The sequence below is a fragment of the Microtus pennsylvanicus genome, chromosome 14 (assembly GCF_037038515.1).
Source record: "Microtus pennsylvanicus isolate mMicPen1 chromosome 14, mMicPen1.hap1, whole genome shotgun sequence".
Classification (NCBI taxonomy): domain Eukaryota; kingdom Metazoa; phylum Chordata; class Mammalia; order Rodentia; family Cricetidae; genus Microtus; species Microtus pennsylvanicus.
Window position 1 is genome coordinate 18,240,444 of NC_134592.1, and position 19,128 is coordinate 18,259,571.

At 45.5% G+C, this 19,128-nt stretch overlaps 1 protein-coding gene across 1 annotated transcript in view; it reads left to right on the plus strand.

Moving 5' to 3' along the window:
- Efcab11 (EF-hand calcium binding domain 11) overlaps window positions 1-17,949 on the plus strand; it is a 163,673-nt gene extending 145,724 nt beyond the window's left edge. Inside the window, exon 6 of the mRNA XM_075947607.1 lies at window positions 16,644-17,949. Within this exon, the coding sequence (XP_075803722.1) occupies window positions 16,644-16,722 (79 nt within the window). The 3' untranslated portion in view covers window positions 16,723-17,949. The remainder of the gene's footprint in view (window positions 1-16,643) is intronic.
- Window positions 17,950-19,128: the final 1,179 nt, after the last annotated feature.

A 19,128-nucleotide genomic window follows, 5' to 3' on the forward strand; every position in this document is an offset into this window, starting at 1 on the left:
CTTGTTTGTTTTCCAGATGAATGGTAGAATCACTTTTTTGTGAAGTTCCGAGCTCCTTTGGGGTTTTGATGAAAATTACATTCAGCCTACAAATTACCTGGGAAGATGCTGGCGTCTTTCCAGGGTTAAGTCCTCCCGTCCAGGTACACATGCTGCACGTCCCTCCACATTCTCAAATACCCCTTTATGTGTCTCCACGGAATTCTGTAGTTTTCTTTCTGCAGGTTCAACACGTTTCTTATTAAGGCATTCCCAGATTCTTTTATTTTGAATTCTTTCGAAAAAAATGGAACCTTTTCTTCTTTTGTACAGATCACTATTTTTAATATCACTTTGTCCTCGGTGTTTGCCAAGTCCTGGCAGGTATGAAACAGAAAAGCATTTCTTCCTTCCCAGCTCATATGTGCTGAGCTTTAAAACGAACCAAGCTCAAATGTTTTTTTTTTCTTTTTATAGATAATAAACTGAGGTCATGAAAGGTAAAGTGATGTTTAAGGATAATCTAACATGTTAGGTGATTGACTATAGTTGAATATTCCCAAATGTCTGTAATCTTTGCATCAGTGTCTTGACAAACGTAAAATTACCCAGAACTATATCCATTCTCTTCCTTGTGTTAGTTTGCTGTGTGGTTATAATAAATTACCACAGACTTGAAGGCTTGGAACAATGCCGATTGTCATGTTGTGAATGAGTGATGGCACCGGTAGACCCCCAAGCTGCTGTCACTCAGCCGGTTCCACGGGCTCCACTTCACCACATATTTCTGACTTGTCTTGACTTTCTGTCCACAACAAGCGCAAGCTCTTTGTCCTGTTCCAAGTTCCGTTCCTAATACTCTGACCTCCAGTGACACATCACACTTCCCAGGATTGCAACAAGGTGGGGAAGGGCAGAGAGATACAGCCGTGTAGAATGTCAGATCCTGGCTTTCCAGTCAGCGGCGGAGGTGTTCAGATGAACTGTTTGGAGAACATGAAGTGGGCAGTGTTAGCCGGAGCACACTGAGTCTGAATCTGGGGTCTGCTGAGGTTTTACTGTTGGTCATCTCCTGAGCAAAAGCCATGGCTCGTACACCAGAGTAGCCTATGACAAAGGAAGAGTTAAGTGTTCCACACTGTGGGCTGATGTGAATACATCCTGTGTGTCTTAGGTCTGGTTTGTTAAGTTATTGAAGTTCAACGTGTCTAACATATGGTGTTAATAGTGTCTCATTTTACCATGTTCTGCTGTGTGTTGTGGGGATTTGGTCCAATAGTCAATTGTATGGAATGGCTTGGCCCAATGGGCATAGTCTTCTCTGAAGATATATGACCTATAAAACCAGGGGGGAAGGGTCACACACTCTGTTGGACTGTGGAGGGCTTACTGAAGCCACGGCTTGGTGACTGGAAACGAAGAGGCAGTAACACCTGGATCAGCAGGGTCATCACTGATTTTGTTTCTGTATCGTGTGTGCACTGTATTAAATAAACCTGACTTTATCCCAGACCTCCTTTTGCACATTAGCTATGTGTCTTGATAACTGTGGAAAAGTCCAGGCATTAACTCACTCCCAATGTCTGGGGGTTGTTATTTGTACAAAGTACGGAGTCCTTCCATCTTGACAATGTTATCCAGGATGGAGTCACTCAGGGCAAGGCCCAGCCTGCTCTGTACCCTCCTCAGAAGGCCTGCCCGGAATGTAACAGTCACTGTTCTGTGGGGTCCAGAGGAGAAAGGGAGCTGAGCTGCAGCATTCATCTCTCTGCATCTCTACTGTGGGTGCCATCTGACCAGCTGCCTCAGGCTCCTGACACCACGCCTGTCCCACTCCCCTCAAACTCTGAGCCCTAATAACCATTCTTTGAATGGCCACTGTAAGGGTTAGCCGTGGCAACATGCATGGAAGGTTATGCTTTTATCCCATCTACATAGACTGCATAGACTCTCCTATGCATCCATTCATGTGGTCAACACATATTCAATTAAACAGCACTGTGGACCAGATGCTGAGACCAGACACTGGGCTGAGTCCTGGGCACAGCACAGTGAGCAAGGCTTCTGTGCTCCTGCCCATTGCGTGTTCCATAGGCGTCAGGGAAGAGCACTACCAACCACAGAGATGGGCCAGCACTCATGGACTGCCACTTATGGAAGAAGCCTGGGTTTCTTTGTCTGCATACCATAGGATGAGCAAACCGCTCTGCAGAGCACTTTCCTAATGATTCTGGCACTAATAATATGGAGTGGGGAAACAGAGAGGCATTTTCATTTCCTGTATTCCTTCGGTTTTGAAGATTTCCTGAAACCCTCCCAGTCTTCCTCACCGTATCACTAGTTAACACATTGTCTCCAGAAGGAAAATGTCTGGAGACAGGGCACACTAGGAGGCAGGTGACTTCTAGGACCTACCCAATTCAGACTCTTCCCTAAACATTTGGAGGGTCCCCTGCCTCCTTGTCTAGAAAGCAAGCAAGTGGGCTTTTCTCTCACAGTCTCCTGGTTTTGTTTTCTGATACCCTCATACTCAATGGCTGTGCCTCTGTGCTTGAGCATAATGTAAATACTTAATTTGTTTAATAAATATCCTGAAATGGCCTCTTGGAGTTGTTACTAGAAGGGCACGAACCTTTTAAGTCACTTAGCCAGCACAGATCAACACTTAATGTCCTTAATGATGAGCGTGATCTTTTTTAGTGGCTGAAACGCTCCGTAATCAATGATGTGGCCCTGCCTGGAGGCAGGAGAAACTAGATAATGGGCAGAAAATGTCATGCTGGATCAGGCCAGTAATTTGAATCCCTGAAATCGGTATTAGTGTGGCAATTTATGGGAGAGCAGTTTCTTCCCAAGGCTAGGAAGAGCCCCCCAACATCTCTAATGTCCCTTCGTGATTTACACATTATTGAAACCCCTGGTGAGCCGGTGTCTGTTCTCAGCCCAAAGCCTCAGAGAGCCATCTCCTCCTCTCTCTCTAAGGCAAGTGCTCTGCCAGCCTCAGCAGGAAGCTCAGTGCTAGGCTGCAGGGGAGAGGCCTGTCTAGATGGGGTGCGTGGAAGTCATCTGCATCTGTGGGACTGCCCTCCCTGTAGTTCCTTCTCTCCCCCACAACACTGACTGAGAATTACTGCAGGAGTAGAAAACACGCCTGTGCCTGGGATCTCAGCATTTAGGAGGTTACAGGGAAAAGAGCCTGCGTTCAAGACCAACCTGGTGTCAAGATAAACAGAGGGCTTGTGCCACGGCTTGGGGGGGGGGCACTAGCTTAGCAGTTCCTGGCCCTAGTTCAGCCGGAGGGGAGGAAGAGCTTCTCTAGCTATTCAGTACAGAAGCATGTCCAGGGACCAGTCTTTGAATGTCCCCTCTTGCGCTTTGACCAGGCCCCCTCGATTTTGTCATGGAATGTGTTGGACCATATCACATTCCCTATGTGTGTCATAATTTTCTAAATGCCTGTCATGCCTTCTGAACTCTTGCCTCTCTGGATCGAAGTCATGTTCAAACCTGTGGTCCCCCCATTTGATGTGACTTCTTGGTGACCGGGAGCCTTCATTAATAGAATACTTGTGATAATTTGAGGGAATTATTTCATTATGAAATATGATTCCATTTCATGTTGTTTATTATTGTCGGCAGGCCCAGGATTTCTAAGTGCTAGGAGCATGCTATAAATGAAACATAAATAATGCATTATAATTATGCGAAACTAAAGCCAGACCTCCTACCAGCCCACTGATGCACATCCTTGAGAAATGGGCCGAAGTGGAAAATCTACTTTCCCAAGTGGATTATTTAAAACTAAAGATTTTTATATTCTCCTTTACTTAGTGGGGGGGGGGGGAGCAGATAAAACCTAATTTCTCATAGTTTTACAATAAATCTATCATCAAGCTATATGGAGCAAATCACTTGGACTCCTGGCGAGTCTTTGCTGACCCTGGATCAGAGTGCCTTTCAGAATCTGGCCAGGCCACAGTCCCTGGGGTTGACGATGTCCTAGACCCTTTGAAACATGCTATTCTAGTCATGTCCCATTGCCGGGTCTGCTGGTTGCTGGGATTCTGGGGGCTGGAAATGCAGCCCCACTGCCATTCTGTAGAGAGGAAAGGAGGATTTTGCTGGCAAGGAGGCTGGTGTGAGCCTCCCACTATGCAGCCGGTTCCCGAAGCTTCTGCCCTTACAGCCATTTTCATCCTGCTGCCTCCAAGTGTCTCATGTGATCTTTGCTAAATCTATGTATCATATTTCAGAATTTGCTTAGTGCTTGCTGATTCAGAATGATTAGACTGTTTTAATTACTGAGGACTCATATTTTTGGTCCAACATCATTTTTTAGATGAATTTTAGATTTGATTCATTGAATTTCTTTTAAAAAGAACAAGTAAACAAATTTCTACTATTCTTCTGTTGCATCTTATTAAAAATATATTCTACTCCAAAACATCCGTATCAGGGAAAATAAGCATTGTTTGACAATTAGGTTTTTTTTTGACTCCAAGGCAAGCCTACCACCAAACAGCAGCCAACAGTGTTATTAGCAGGGCACCTACAAATGGCTCAGTGTTTACAGTTCACATTTCAACTTCAGCTCTATGGGTTGCATTAGCAGAATCAAGCTCATTAAGCCGCATTCTCTGAGCCCGTCTCTGCGAGCCCCTGAACCCACTCACACTTGGCACTCTCGTCTGGCACTGTGTAATCTTTCCTGCATTACACTTGAAAGTTCAGCTCATTCCGAAACCTCCAGTCAAGGATGTGAACTTGTTGCTTTCAGGGAGGCCGCATCTGTGCACTGAGCCATTACGCCATCTGTTAAAGTGGTCAGAGTTCATTTGATTGCCTCCTTTGTGGACAGACTTGTACTGTAAGAGCATGTGTTATTGAAAACATAATTTTCCTCATCATTATGCTTTCTTCCTAGCCAGATCACAACCTGCTAGAAATCTATTGAACGTGGAGTGAAAAGCTCTCCAGAATAGCTGTTCTTAAGAGATTAAATGATTGCCATCTCTGTCCCATTTCTTTTATCTCATAATCAAGTTCAAGATGACACTGGATATCTCAGCCGAAGTGATTATTTGAAATAGCAATGGCTCTATCCCCTTCGTACTTCCTGCTGTTGAATGCCGGTCTTTTCTCTTTTCATTTGCATTTTTGTTTGTGTTTGGTACCTTGGGGCCATGGCCAGGGTCAAAGACTCTAGCTCCTGTTTTTAAATGACTAACTGAAGTCAGGCTGCTTTTTAAATTTTCTGTATTCAAAGACACTCGTTGTACAACAGAGCTCCTCACATTTTAGAGCTAACTCAGACTTTCTCGTCTAGTGCAGTTGTTCAGATTGACAAGTGAACAGCTAGGAATTTGAACTGCTAAGAGATTTTCCAATGGACACAAAGCCTTCCCCACAGTTACAAAGTCCTGGGGCAGCCCAGCTGAGACTGAAGCTCCTGTCTGGGCAGTTTCTACTGCAGCACTGAGAACAGAGAGAGCTAGTGACCCATAAGTACAAGACGCCTTTTTTTTTTTTAATGATTAGTTCAAGATGTTGTGTCTACTCTTCCCCCCATCCTTAGGGCTGCCTGGTCTCTGCTGGTTTTTTCCATCACTGTTTCTCTTCCAGAGAACGGAACTGAAAGAACAAGATAGCATCAATGTTTGTTAGTGACTCTGCTAAAACAGTTGCTACAGAAGAAATATCAGACTGCCAGACGTGGGAGTTGGGGCCACAGATTGATTGCATTTATCCCCCAGCCTACAAGTGGTCAATAATTAGACATCTAAACTTACATTCTTTTCTCCTTTTAAAATGTCTAACTTTCTGATTCCTTATTCTCAAAACATCGTAACGGGGAGAAAGTGAGTCTTTTAGGATAAATCACTCTCCCAACCGTGCTTGTATTTCCCTTTTCTCTTTGCTTGGCCTGGTCTACTCTGTCATTCTCTAGGAGGCAGAGCTGCATATTAAGAACAATACTTAGGGTCTGGGGAAATGGCTCATTAAGTAAGAATACTTGGGCAATCATGAGGTCCTGAGTTCAAGTCCCCAGAACCTACGTAAAAAGCCAGGGATAATCTCAGCACTGTTGAGGGTGGAGATGCAGAGGAAAAAGAACCAGTGGGGCTTGCTGTCTGCCAGCCTAGTTCCAGGTTCATCAAGAGACTCAGTACTCAAGAGAATAAAGTAGAGAGTGATAGAACAAAATAGATCCAATGTCCCCCTCTCATCTCTGTGCCCAGACACGCACATGTGTGTGCATACTACACACACACACACACACACACACACACACATATTGCAGACAGACACCACAGAAGATAAAGTCTGCATACAGCTGAGTAGATAGTCTAGTTAGTAGACTGCCTATTTAGTATGCACAATGCCCTGAGTTCCATGGCCATCAGCACCATGAAGAAGTCCAGGCCTGGTAGCCCATGACTATAGTTCCAGAACTTGGGAAGCAGATACAGGAAACTAAGAGGTTCAAGGTTGTCCTTGGCTGCACACTGAATTGAAGGCCAGCCTGGACTATATAAGACTCTGTCTCTAAATAGATTCATAAACAGAAATTATAATAGGGGCAACCAGAAAGTTGGTTCTTTAAATTATAGAACTAAAGGAAATAGTCAAGAATCTTGTGACAACATCTGAGGAGAAATTAGAATGAGAAACTAGTTTCCCCACAAATTATGGTAGTCCTCTTATCCTTGGTTTTACTTTCCTTAGATACAATTATTCAGAACCTCAGCCCAGAAATATTAAGTGGAAACTCGAGAAATAAATACTTCACAGGCTTTATATGGCACATGCCTCTACCAACGTGGCATCTTACTCACCCGTGGCACGGAGTTGCTTTCTTCTCTAGCTGCCTGTAGTTGCTCACTATCCTTCTCGTTTGTGGGGCCTTCTTTGCTTTCGTTCACACCTGTCTCCACCTCTTAGCTCATAGAAGGCAGTAACTGTGTTGAATATATGAATTTGTGGAGCAAATTAACAGTGGCCCCATCGTGTGGTAGTCATAGTGGTAGCAGATTCATCATGATGTATGGTTATCAATGTGCTATTGTGCTGTATATTGCTGTTGTTAATTCTCTTACAGTGTCTAATTAGACGTGGCCACAGATACTCATATGTAGCAAAAACATGGTAGACAGAGGGCTAGATGCTGTCCATGGTTTCAGGCATCCACTGGGAACCTGAGAAAATATCCACTCCAAACAAAGGGGAGGCTACTGTGTATTTCTTGTCTCGTCTACCTGGGTTTAGAAAGGATTGAAAGCAGGATAGTGGGCACATTAGCGGGGGTTCTCTTGCAAATGGCAAGGAGCCTTTTACAAAAGGCCCGAAATACCAGGGGATTTATTCAGTCAGTGACTAAGAATCTTCACACAGGACAAGCTTCAGGTAGGTTTTGATAAAACTCTAGCACCCTTAGCTCTTCTGAGCTCTCCCATCCGTGTAGATAGCTCTCTTTCCGGCTGTTAATCACCACTGGGTGCCTGTGCACAAACCATCAGATCTGTGTGCCACCGGATGCCAGGGCTGTGTGGAGACGCGCACCCGTATGGAAGGAAAATGCTGTCCTAAGACGGGAGCACCCTTTCACATCCCAGATGTCCAATCTGGAAGAACCTCTTCAGCTTGCAGACTCTCCAGATGTTATCACATGTGGATCAACTCTTTATCAATCACTGGTGACAGGGAAGGAATGCCAGATATCAGCTGACCTAAGCCAATCAATTCTTGACAAGCACCGTGCTAAGGGGGAGGTAAGATTACTATGATTGACTTAGGCCAGTGCATCCTATGTCAAGAACTTGCGTTTGGGATCTGTCCCTCTTAGGTAATAGCTGTTATCTAGCAGAGTGGGTAGCTCGGATATGGGCAACTAATGGCAACCACGTTGTTATTATTCCTAACTGTACTTGGTGCTACCGAGGCCCAGGGCTCCATGGCTTCTGAAAGTCTTTATTCTTGGCCTAGTCTGGGCACCTTTTATCATTCATAGCTCATCTAACAGACCTGTGTAAGCCCGTTCAGTCACGCTCACCTGCGCCTCTACCTTCCCAGTCATCCGGTAAGGACCTTGTATTCAGATGTGTGTTGTCTGTACAATGAAGGGCTACTTAAAGGCTTAATATCGCTACTTGTTGTTGACAGACTAAATATTATTGAACAGATATGCATGCAAGAGTGGCGAGCAGTCTGCTGTACGGTTTCCTAGAACTGTCATTTCAATTGTCCACAACTTCAGACTTCATCTGTCTTTGTAAGGCATATTTAATCTGGTCTAAAAAGCATTTTGAAAATAGCTGAAGATGGATCTGTTGCGAGCCCTGAGATCCCTTTCAACTAAATGAGACTGAAGTGACATGCTCTGGCTGACGGCAATTTAAATGCGCCGTTCAAATGGACTGCATCTCCCACAAGAAACCTTCTGCTGTCTGAGCCTGGATTCCTGCTGAAAACATAGCCTGCCAGGAAGATTCAAGTGCCCATTAGTGTGAAACAGAATGAGAAGGGAACCGACACCAGGGTCTGTTATTGAGTTCAGTACCACAGTGAGCGACACAAACCGAAGGAAAGACCTCAGAGTTAAAGCACTTTATCTACCGTAGGGCCATAAAGCCTTCTCTTCCTGTGTCTTATGCTTGTGTGTGCACATGTGCACACATGTCAGCTGTCTGCGCAGTCCCAGGCAAACGGCTAAATACTGACAGGGCATGACCGAGGCAGTGTCCCCCAACAGTGTGAGTAAAGTGGGTGAAGAGGTCGCCAGTCACAGAGAAGCCCAGGAAAGACCAGAAATCACCCCATTTCTCCTTCATCTTCCCTGCGCATCTGAGTGACTTTCCTTAACGTGTGTCTTTAAAAGGTAAAATTAATCAACACATTACCAGCGCAATTGCTGCAGAGCCCTGCAGGACTCTCATCAACAAAGAGTCGAGCTCGCCAGTGGAGAGAAGCGGCAGGGTCCTCACAAGAGAAGGCTGCTGTGGGGGAAGCTGTCATTACTGCATCCTCAATTGGCGGGTCCTCTCTTCCCCAGCGGGGGCTCCTTGCTTGGTGGATAATTTTTACTCTTCCTATTCTGTCAATATGACAGTTTTGTCCCTAATAGAATGGCAGTTTTGACTTTCATTGAAATTATTCCATATAGAACCAAAAAGAAAGAAATGCGCTCTCTCTCCCCCATTTCCTCTTTTCCAAAAGTGCCCTCCATAAAAAAAACTTTTCTCATTTAAATTTTTGCTTCCACGCTGAATTTCTCATTCATGTTTCAAGGAAATCAAATACGGTGTCAGCTTTCAAAGGCCGTGCTTGATGGTGGCAGTGACTCCCATAATTACCGACTGTCAGTGTTTGCTGGGAACACAGGGATGTCTGGCAGCCCTGCTTCACCAGCAGGAGCCCCTCAGTGCGGGTCTGCACTGGGCTGCTTTTCCTCTGAAGCCTAGCAGTGGCCAGACACAGAATCGGGCCATTGTCTGCCTCCTCCACTCAGAAAGCAAGTGCCTCAGGTGACACTCAGAGTACTTGTTGAAGAAAGGTCTTTAAGACACTTGCTTTTTTAACCTCTGTGTGTATGTGTGTGTGTGCCTGTATGTATGATGTATATTGTATGTGTATGTGTGTATGTAGTATGTGTGTGCCTGTGAGCACATGTATGCTGTAGTACACACGTGTAGGTCAGAGGACCGCGTCCAGTGTGTGTCTTCACTTCACCTTGTTTGAGAGAGGCTTTCCTTTCTGTTGCTGTTCATCAGTGCACGTACCAGGCGAGCTGGCCTGCAAGTTTCCAGGGATTCTCTTAGCTGGCTATACATGGGTTCTGGGGATTCAAACTCAGGTCCCTGTGCTCCTGTGTCAAGGGTTTTATCCACTGGGCCGTCCCCCAACCAAAGCCATTATTTTAGTACATGTTGATTTAGCAAGACTATTCCCAGTGGTTGCCTCAAAACTATGGTTCCTTTAGCTCAGTAGTTCTCAGTCAAGGAGGACTTGGTCACCCAGGAACACTTGCAGTTTGGGGGGTCATTTTTAACTGTGGATCCTGCTAAGCACCCACACTGTATAGTCATGCTCTGCTGTAATAAAACTTTGTCTGCTGAGGTCGAAAAACCCCGCTCTAGCTGCTAAGGATTTGCACACTAGGACACTCAGACTAAAGAGAGAATATGTAATACTAAGGAACACTTTAGTTCTTTCCCTTTTAGTGTATGCAGGCATGCGCATGGAAGCTGGAAGTCTTAGGTGTCAGTCCTCACCTTCTACCTTGTTTGAGACAGGATCTTTTTGTCATTTGCTGCCGACCCACGAGATCCCTGTGGCTCTCCTGTAAGAACACTGTGGTTACAGATGTGTGCTGCTGTGTCTGGCGTCATGCGGGTCCTGGGAATCTGAACTCTGGCCTTCATGCTTGCACAGCAGGTGGTTCCCCACTGAACCATCTCCTCAACTCCCTTAAATAATACTTTAAGGTGGAATTGGTCATCACTCCATCATCGTTACCCTCTAGCTTCCACTCAAATGAATATAGATATTTATAGAGTTGCAATTGTAACAAAGATACTAGCTTGCACTCTTGTTCACCCTTTGAAATGTCATTTTCATAGTCTTTATGTCATTTTTAATAAAGAACATTGCATTATTTTAATGTAGTACCATCTATAAGCCTTTCTGTCTTGGTTTCATTTTTCTTTTTCCCTTAAGTAGCTTTGGAAACACCAGTATTCCCGTCTGAAATCTGCCTTTGGAAACCTGCCAAGAGCTACTCTGAAATGATTTTACAACAAAAACAACTTTTCAAGAAACAAGTGTTTTCAGGGCATTCTAAGAAGTTGTGTTAGAAATGTTTTGTATAAGAAACAGCTACTACTTTAGAGAAATACCCACTATTTACATTTTTTTTAGTAAAGTAAGAACTCTTGGGGTTTGGTAGACAGCTCAGTTAATTGGGTGCTAACCTTACAAGCACGAGGACCTGAGTTCGATCCCCGGAACCCACATAAAAAATTTCAAAACAAAACCTAACTGGGTATGATGACACACGTTTGTAATGCAGGCACCGGGGAGAAGGAGACAGGTGGGTCCATGCTGCCTGGATAGTCAGCTAGCCTAGCTCAAGTGTCAGTTTCCAGGTCAGTGAGCCCCTCTGCCTCAAAGAGAAAGGTGGGCGGCACCTGAGAAACAACACCCAAGGCTATCCGCTGGACTCCACATGCACCTGCACACACATGTACACTCACACATATGTGAATACACACACACACACACACACAAACAAACAACCTTATGTGTCCCCTCAGAAATCAGTAGGCAAAACTGTGGCCTGTCTTGTGAGAGATCACAGTGGGAAACCCTGGCTCCCCAAGGCTCAGACCTCATAGCCTCTGGTTATGAGGAAGTAGGAAAGTACCAGTTCTGGTTACCAAAGTCCACAGAGCATCACCACGAGACAGCTTTGATTAACCAATTAGGATGTGCACGGGAAAAAAGAGTGAGTCTTGTGTTCATGAAAGTAACTGCACAGCACTTCCTACTGTAATACAGTGTATGGAAGAATGTTTGCTTTAGAAAAGTGAAAACCTTGGAGTTCAGCGGGTGGTCTGTCCAGTCCTCCTGAAGGTCTTCCTGCACTCCTGACTCTAGAGAAGGCTGCACAGAACCCCATCCCATACCCTGTAGGAACCTAAACACTTCTCAGGATTCCTGCAAATTTCCAGAGAGCATCTGGCCCTCAGCTCTCCCATCTGGGAATTAGTTGAGTTGATGGACCACATTACCACAGCCCATTTGCCTTCCTCCTCCCTTCTGCTTCTGCTCAGACAGCTCTCTCCTTGGTCCTCTCAGCCCCTGGCTCCAGACTCAAGCTCCTCATAGTGTGTGCCTCTATCACAGCCTTGGATGGTGATATGGAAGAGGTTATACTAAACACCATAGATGCTCCTTGTGAGCAAAGCAGCTCACTGGAGCGCTTTTAAACACTGCTCCATACCCTTGTGTGGTCTGCACCCTTTGTCCTGCAATCTCTTCCTGCACCCCTCTTCCTGTACCTCTCTTCCTGTACCTCTCTTCCTGCACCTCTATTCCTGCAATCTCTTCCTGCACCCCCCTTCCTGCACCCCTCTTCCTGTACCTCTCTTCCTGCACCCCTCTTCCTGCACCCCTCTTCCTGTACCTCTCTTCCTGCACCTCTATTCCTGCAATCTCTTCCAGCACCCCTCTTCCTGCACCCCTCTTCTTGTACCTCTCTTCCAGCACCCCTCTTCCTGCACCCCTCTTCCGTGCTTCTTCCTGCACCTCTATTCCTGCAACTATCTTCCTACACCCCTCTTCCTGCATCCCTCTTCCTGAACCCCTCTTCCTGTAACCTTCTTGCTGCAACCCTCTCCCTGTTCCTCTCTTCCTGCACCTCTCTTACTGCACCTTTCTGCACCCCTCTTCCTGCTCCTCTCTTCCTGCACCCCTTTTTCTGCACCCCTCTTCCTGCACTCCTCTTCCTGCACCCCTCTTCATGCACCCCTCTTCCTGCACCCCTCTTCCTGCACCTCTCTTTCTGCACCTCTCTCCCTGCACCCCTCTTCCTGTTCCTCTCTCCCTGCACCCATCTTCCTGTTCCTCTCTTTCTGTACCTCTCTTCCTGCACCCCTCTTCCTGCTCCTCTCTTCCTGCACCTCTTTTTCTGCACCCCTCTTCCTGCACCCCTCTTCCTGCACCTCTCTTCCTGCACCCCTCTTCCTGCACCCCTCTTCCTGCATCTCTCTTTCTGCACCTCTCTCCCTGCACCCCTTTTCCTGTTCCTCTCTCCCTGCACCCATCTTCCTGTTCCTCTCTTTCTGTACCTCTCTTTTCTTGCTTCTCATTTTTCTCTCCCAAAAGGTCCTCAATTGTTCATCAGAAGCCATACAGAGCAGCCAGCTCTCTGGAGTCCCTGCTGCCAAAAGCAATTCCAGGCAGGTCTCTATTATGCATCTTAAAAACAAATCAAAAGGACCTTTAATGTCATTGGACTTACATTTTTAGAAAACACTTGTTATTGTTAATAGCAACTTATTTTCCTCTCATGCATCTCTGTAAGCTCAATTCCTTTCAACAGTCCATTCTAAGCCTCGAGCTTAGATAGGTGACAACATCTCTGTCTGTGTGTCAAACCAGAGAGCAGTTTCCTCACTGGCTTCACCATGGCAAAGTAGACTTGCGCATGTCCAGGGTTCAGCTTTGGTACAGTGCCCAACCTTTTGATACTGTGATAGCATTGTCATTTACGAAGGTCATCCTTGAGGCCAACATAATCAAGTCTCTCTCTCTCTCTCTCTCTCTCTCTCTCTCTCTCTCTCTCTCTCTCTCTCTCTCTCACACACACACACACACACATACACACACACACACACACAAAATCTGTCCGTCTGTTTGTCTGTCTCTCTCTCTCTAAGCAAGTCTTATGATTTTATGTTGAGCCACATTCACAGCTGCCCTTGGCTGCATGTGAGCCTTGGGTTGGATACATCTACCTGTCCTGCCCGGTGTTCCAGGGATTCCTTTATCCATCACCATGCTCAGCAGCCTCGTTTTCCGAAGCCCATCTCCCCTGTGTTTCTTCCCATGCTCACCCCGTGTTTGCCGAATGCGGCTGAGCACAGAGACCATAATGGACTCACTTGTGAATCTCTGGGTGGTATTTGGAGGTGGCTTTCCCCCCATGTTTTATTTCACTGGCTGCTCTTGCATCTGTTGACAGGAATAAGACAGTCTCTTTATTCGATCCCAACACCTCCTGGGAGGTAATACATTGTCCATAATATTGTCACCGGTTTCCTCGGCTCCATTTCCTCCACAAATTCATCTATTCAGTACAGAGTCATTGCCTGCTATGAGCTAAGAGGTGGGGACAGCTGTGGGCAAAGGTTCTTGCGCTCCTGGAGATTGTTTCTAGTAGGAGTGAGAGGTACTGAGATATTTTGGGGCTGAGCATTTTCAGGTGACACTAAAGCAGTGTGTTCCAGTTTCAGAACCAGGGTTGAAGGCTTTCTTTCCCGCAAACAGAAATAAGGTTTCTTTTTACCTAATGCAAGTCCTCCCCTCTCCACATCTCCAGCTCTCCCCACCAGCCCGCCTGTTCCTGCCACACTGTGATTGAGTGTGGGTATTCCAGTCTTCCACAGAATGCTTGTGTTGGTACTAAAAAACTGTATGCCATGGCTTTTAAACTTTGAACCCTTAAACTTCGGTTTCCTCTTTGCTCAAGTTGAAAGGACCAGCCCGTTCATGTGTTTGAAACGTGAGCAAGTATCAGCTAGTGTACTGTGCCTCGTTCTAAACATAAACAGGAGATATCAGATGTCCCTCTCTAAGCCATGTGGATGGACTTTCCCCTTCCACATCTGTGGTGACAGTGGACCCACCCCCTGTGTGGCAAAGACAAGAATAATTCAACGTTAATATAATAACAACAGGTTGTTTACAGGAGAAAAATGGGCAGAGAGATTTGCTTTCTACAGCCTTCTAGTGTCCCAATAAATGAGTGAAAACACACTCAAAATATCACCAGAAGCAGTTGATCCTGCTAGTTCTCTCCTGCGTTATTCGCCCTATGAGATTTTAGTTCAGACATACCAGCTCAGAATAGAAAGGGAAAGAAGGCTGTTTCTCTAATCAAATACTTAGGCAATGTGAAGAATCTTCAATTATCTAATTTTATTGAAGGGATGGTTTATATCCCGTAGCCAGTGATGTGCAATCCTGTGATTGTTTTAAATCCCTTAGAAGAGATCTGACATTATGCTCTGCATGCTGTACAGCATGAAATCACCATGTATATTTCACCAAGAGATATAACAAGAAGAATAGCCTCCGCGGTACGCAGTCATTTTATCCCAATACGCTGCAACATGGTTTTTGCTCTGGGGCAGAGAAGTAGGATTTTTTTTTCTCTACTTCAAAAGAAAGAAAAATTATCATCACTCTATCCAGACCATTATAGACTTCAGAGACTTTGGCATGAAATATTCAGAAAGTTTATTTTAGAATTCAATATTTTAAAAGCCTGCTTTAAAACTATTACAGTGATTAGTGGCTTTCTTGCTTAGGCCAGTCTTTGCTTTTAAAAGCCCTGTGTTGTGGTTGATACCATTGTTTTCTGTAGAATGTCATTTGCATCAACCGCTCATGCTCCGAAGAAGCCGTACCCTGCCTTGTTTCAGGAGGTCCCCAAGGGGACCTGGGACCACGCTCATGCGTTCCCCTTGTTTCAGGATGTCCCCAAGGGGACCTGGGACCACGCTCATGCGTTCCCCTTGTTTCAGGAGGTCCCCAAGGGGACCTGGGACCACGCTCATGCGTTCCCCTTGTTTCAGGAGGTCCCCAAGGGGACCTGGGACCACGCTCATGCGTTCCCCTTGTTTCAGGATGTCCCCAAGGGGACCTGGGACCACGCTCATGCGTTCCCCTTGTTTCAGGAGGTCCCCAAGGGGACCTGGGACCACGCTCATGCAGATGTGCTCTTCAGTAGACTCCTCTTTTCCTGCTGGCTGGGTTTTGGGTTGTGTGCCTTACCTTAACCATCTAGAAAGTGTGTCCCTCTCTGCTGCCGTTCAGGGAACAGAACCACATCTCAGAGGTTCTGAGGACAGAGGACACCCCCTCAGAGGCTTCCCACACCCTTAATCAAAGGCTCACATCTCCATCACTCCTCATAGGAATTTGCAAAGCTTAATATGCGTGTTGTGGGGATTTAACAGGGATCCCACAAATGCGAGTGAAGCCAGGAAGGAACCACGGAATTGTGCTTAGCCATGCAGGAACTGCCTGTGTGGTGTTGGTTATATAGGGTGGCATTGGCAGGAGATGGTGGAGTCCTGCCTTCAGAGTTTCACGGGCCTCGTTTGAGTTGGATTTTAGCTGCTGTCTATCAGTGTGATCTGTAGAAAACTTTCAGCCTCCTTAAGGCTCAGTAGCTGTGTATGTAACCCCAGAATTGGTGTTAAGATTCTGCAGTCTTGGGGTATAAAAATAGAGGTGGGCAAGACATCAAACTTTGTCACCATCACCGTTTGCTGCTATAACAGTTTTCTCTTATTTATTCATGTCACATTTTTGTTACAGTGTATATGTATGTGTATATATTATGTATATAAATTTCATATGTAAGAGATCACTAGAACAATCATTTTTTCCTACTTTTGTTTGAGACAGGTTCTCATATAGCCCACGCTAGCCTCAAACTCACTATGTAGATGAAGAAGACCCTGATCCTTTGATCCTCCTGCCTCCACCTCCCTAGTGATGGGATTATAGGTGTTGCACTTCTGTTCCCAGTTTTCTGCAGAGCAAGGGTGAAACTCAGAGCTCTGCACGTGCTCTTCAAACTCTGTCGCCCCAGCTGTAGCTTATCCCTCCCTCTCTTGAGTAACTTATGCATTTAGATCCATCCCCCAGAAGCATTCCATTGTGCTTCTGTGGATTTTCATAAATACACCATCTTTCCTCCATCCTTTAGGTGTTAGCAGTGCAGGAAAGGGAAGCACAGGCATCAGCCTGGGTCTTCTGATAGCGTTGGCTCCTTCCTCATGCTGACATGTAGAGAAGGGAAGGTTCCAGAATGCTCTTGATACAGAGGTGCTGACAGGAATAATGTGTGAATTACTTTCCATCTCATTTTCCAGGGAAGCAGATCAAGACTCAGACGGTCACGTCAGCTTCCGAGACTTTGAGTATGCCATGAACTATGGGCAGGCAAAATGAAGCCGGACACTTGTGGACTACCTTGGGCAATGCTGGACAGACCAGTGAATTGTAATCTAGGTGAAGGCCACACAGACCTCACTCTTTTGCCGTGCGGTCTGCTTATGAGTAAACTCTTCATCGCAGTTTTTGAATGCTGATATTGGACCTAGAGGTAGGAATCTCTTTCCATGTGTCTAAGAGCCCTGAGTCAGGCTGGCCATCCACCCAGTGGTTTTTATCCTTTCCACTCCTGTGAGCTCTCCATTCTTCATTCTGTGAATTCCACTCCTTGCCTACTTGGGTCCCTAGCTCTTATCAGTTCTGGGGAGGGTTAGCTTTGATTTGCTAGTGCTGTCATTGTTCTTCATTTGCTCAACTTTGGTTGAATGTCAAGCTTACTGCCATCCAAGCAATGCGCAGACACTAGGAAAACAAAGGCTTCTCTTATATAAAGTCCCTGGAGCACAAATCAGTGGCGGAGCACTCACTGGGTGTACAGAACACAGGAATCGGCTCAGACCAGGCAGCCAGCCATTCTTTATACAGGAAAACCAGAATGCATTTGGGGTCTTAATGGACAAAGGGGTGTGATTTGGGTGTTCCTTTGAATAACCTGAACCTGGGCTTCCTGCTTTGGAGACACTCGCCTGAGCTGGCCAACAGCCCTCTGCTGCATTCTGGTTCAAGGAAGTTTGGCTGTGCACTTGAAGTTCAACCATCCCAAAGTTAGGAGTCTCCATACCCTACCACATCCCTGGGATCCAGTGACTACTTTCCTGGAGCAAATTGAGACACTGAGCATATAGCATAGCATCTATTAAAAATAATTCTTAAATACTGATCTTGCCATTGTAAGTGTTCAGATTTCACAACATTAACATTTGTAAAAGAAATTAATGTAATTTGTTTTTAAAGTGCTAAACATTAAAAGATAAAGTAAAATTATAAATTTGTGTAGCAAGCATTAAACAAGCTTCATGTTCATATAAATTATTAGCAGATAGCCTTAAGAGAAATAAAGATTTAGCTGTGATAAACCAGAGAAATCTAAAAATATGGGATGACTAAATGTGGTTTATTCCCCTAGATGGGCTCCTAGGAACATACAGTAGAGCTAAGCAGAGCTCGGGCTTTCTCTGCTGCTTCTAACAGTGTGGAGACTAGGTGAGGGGCAAACAGGAGCACCACCTAGGTGAGGGGCAAACAGGAGCACCACCTAGGTGAGGGGCAAACAGGAGCACCACCGTTTCCATGATTCTTCTGTAAATCTAAAATGATCCCAAAATCGAGTTTGTTAAAAATTAAAGGCTTGTTCAAACATTCATAAACTAAATGAAGAAGCAATGAAAATCATTTCTCAACACGAATGAAATATTACTTCAAAGACGGAAATGGTTGCTGGTATCATTGAGATGTGTGTATGATTTTGTTCACAGTGTTCCAGTTTGACTTTGCTCAGCAAGTGTTCCCATCACAGTAGACAGACTGAGTCATTGATCCTGGTCTCAAAGCATAAAAGAGAGATTTTAGATTTCTTAACTATAAAATAAACAAACAAAAAAACCCACTAATAGTATTTATTGACAGAGCCATTCTTTCAGTAATGGCCAGAGTCCCAAAACTTCTGTTTGGCACTCCTATCTGTCATCTGTCTGTCCTGAGAAAGATGACAAGGGAAAAGAAGGAGTCACTTCCATGAATGTGGGAATGTCTACTCAGCAACTCCCATGACTCTAGATTAGCCAAGACATTTTATCTCAATGACAGAAAACTACCCAATGAGAATTTACTTTGAAAAAGGAAAAAGAAAAGAAATCACTGAATTAACTTTCTGAGACCTAAGAGAAGGAGGTAGGGGTGCGGCTAGGCCTCAGGACCTACACTAGCACCTCCAGATTCCCCCCTTCTTCCTGTAGTTACCAACAGCATTTCACCATCCTCACAAAGAACTGGTCCATGATCCATCCAGATCCAAGCTCAGAGCATCTACAGATAGGCTCTGGTTGGCCACACTCAACTCTGGTTTGTCCAGAGGGTATGGGCAAGTCCCCTGTGGGTACTCAAGTGCATGTGGCCAGGGCTGGCCATTGAGGAAGATAACGACCTAGGCAGCCTTTCTGGTCGGGACCTCTTCTAAGACGATCCACATCCCTGAGTTTGCTACTCGGGAGCATCGAGGCTCTCTGAGGAAAGAACAAAGAAAGGGTGACAGACAAGCTGCCCTTACCCTTCGCTTTTAGGATTCATCCTCTTCCTTGTTTGGGAGGAGCTTTCCCCATCCTCTCACTTCCAGATCCCAGCCCCGACACTACTGCCTGTGCAGTGTGACCTTGCTGGTCTGATTCCAGCTGGGTGACCTAACGTAGGCATCTGTTCAAGCTGACAAACTCAGTCTCAGCTCTCGGAGGACATCGAGACTAAAAC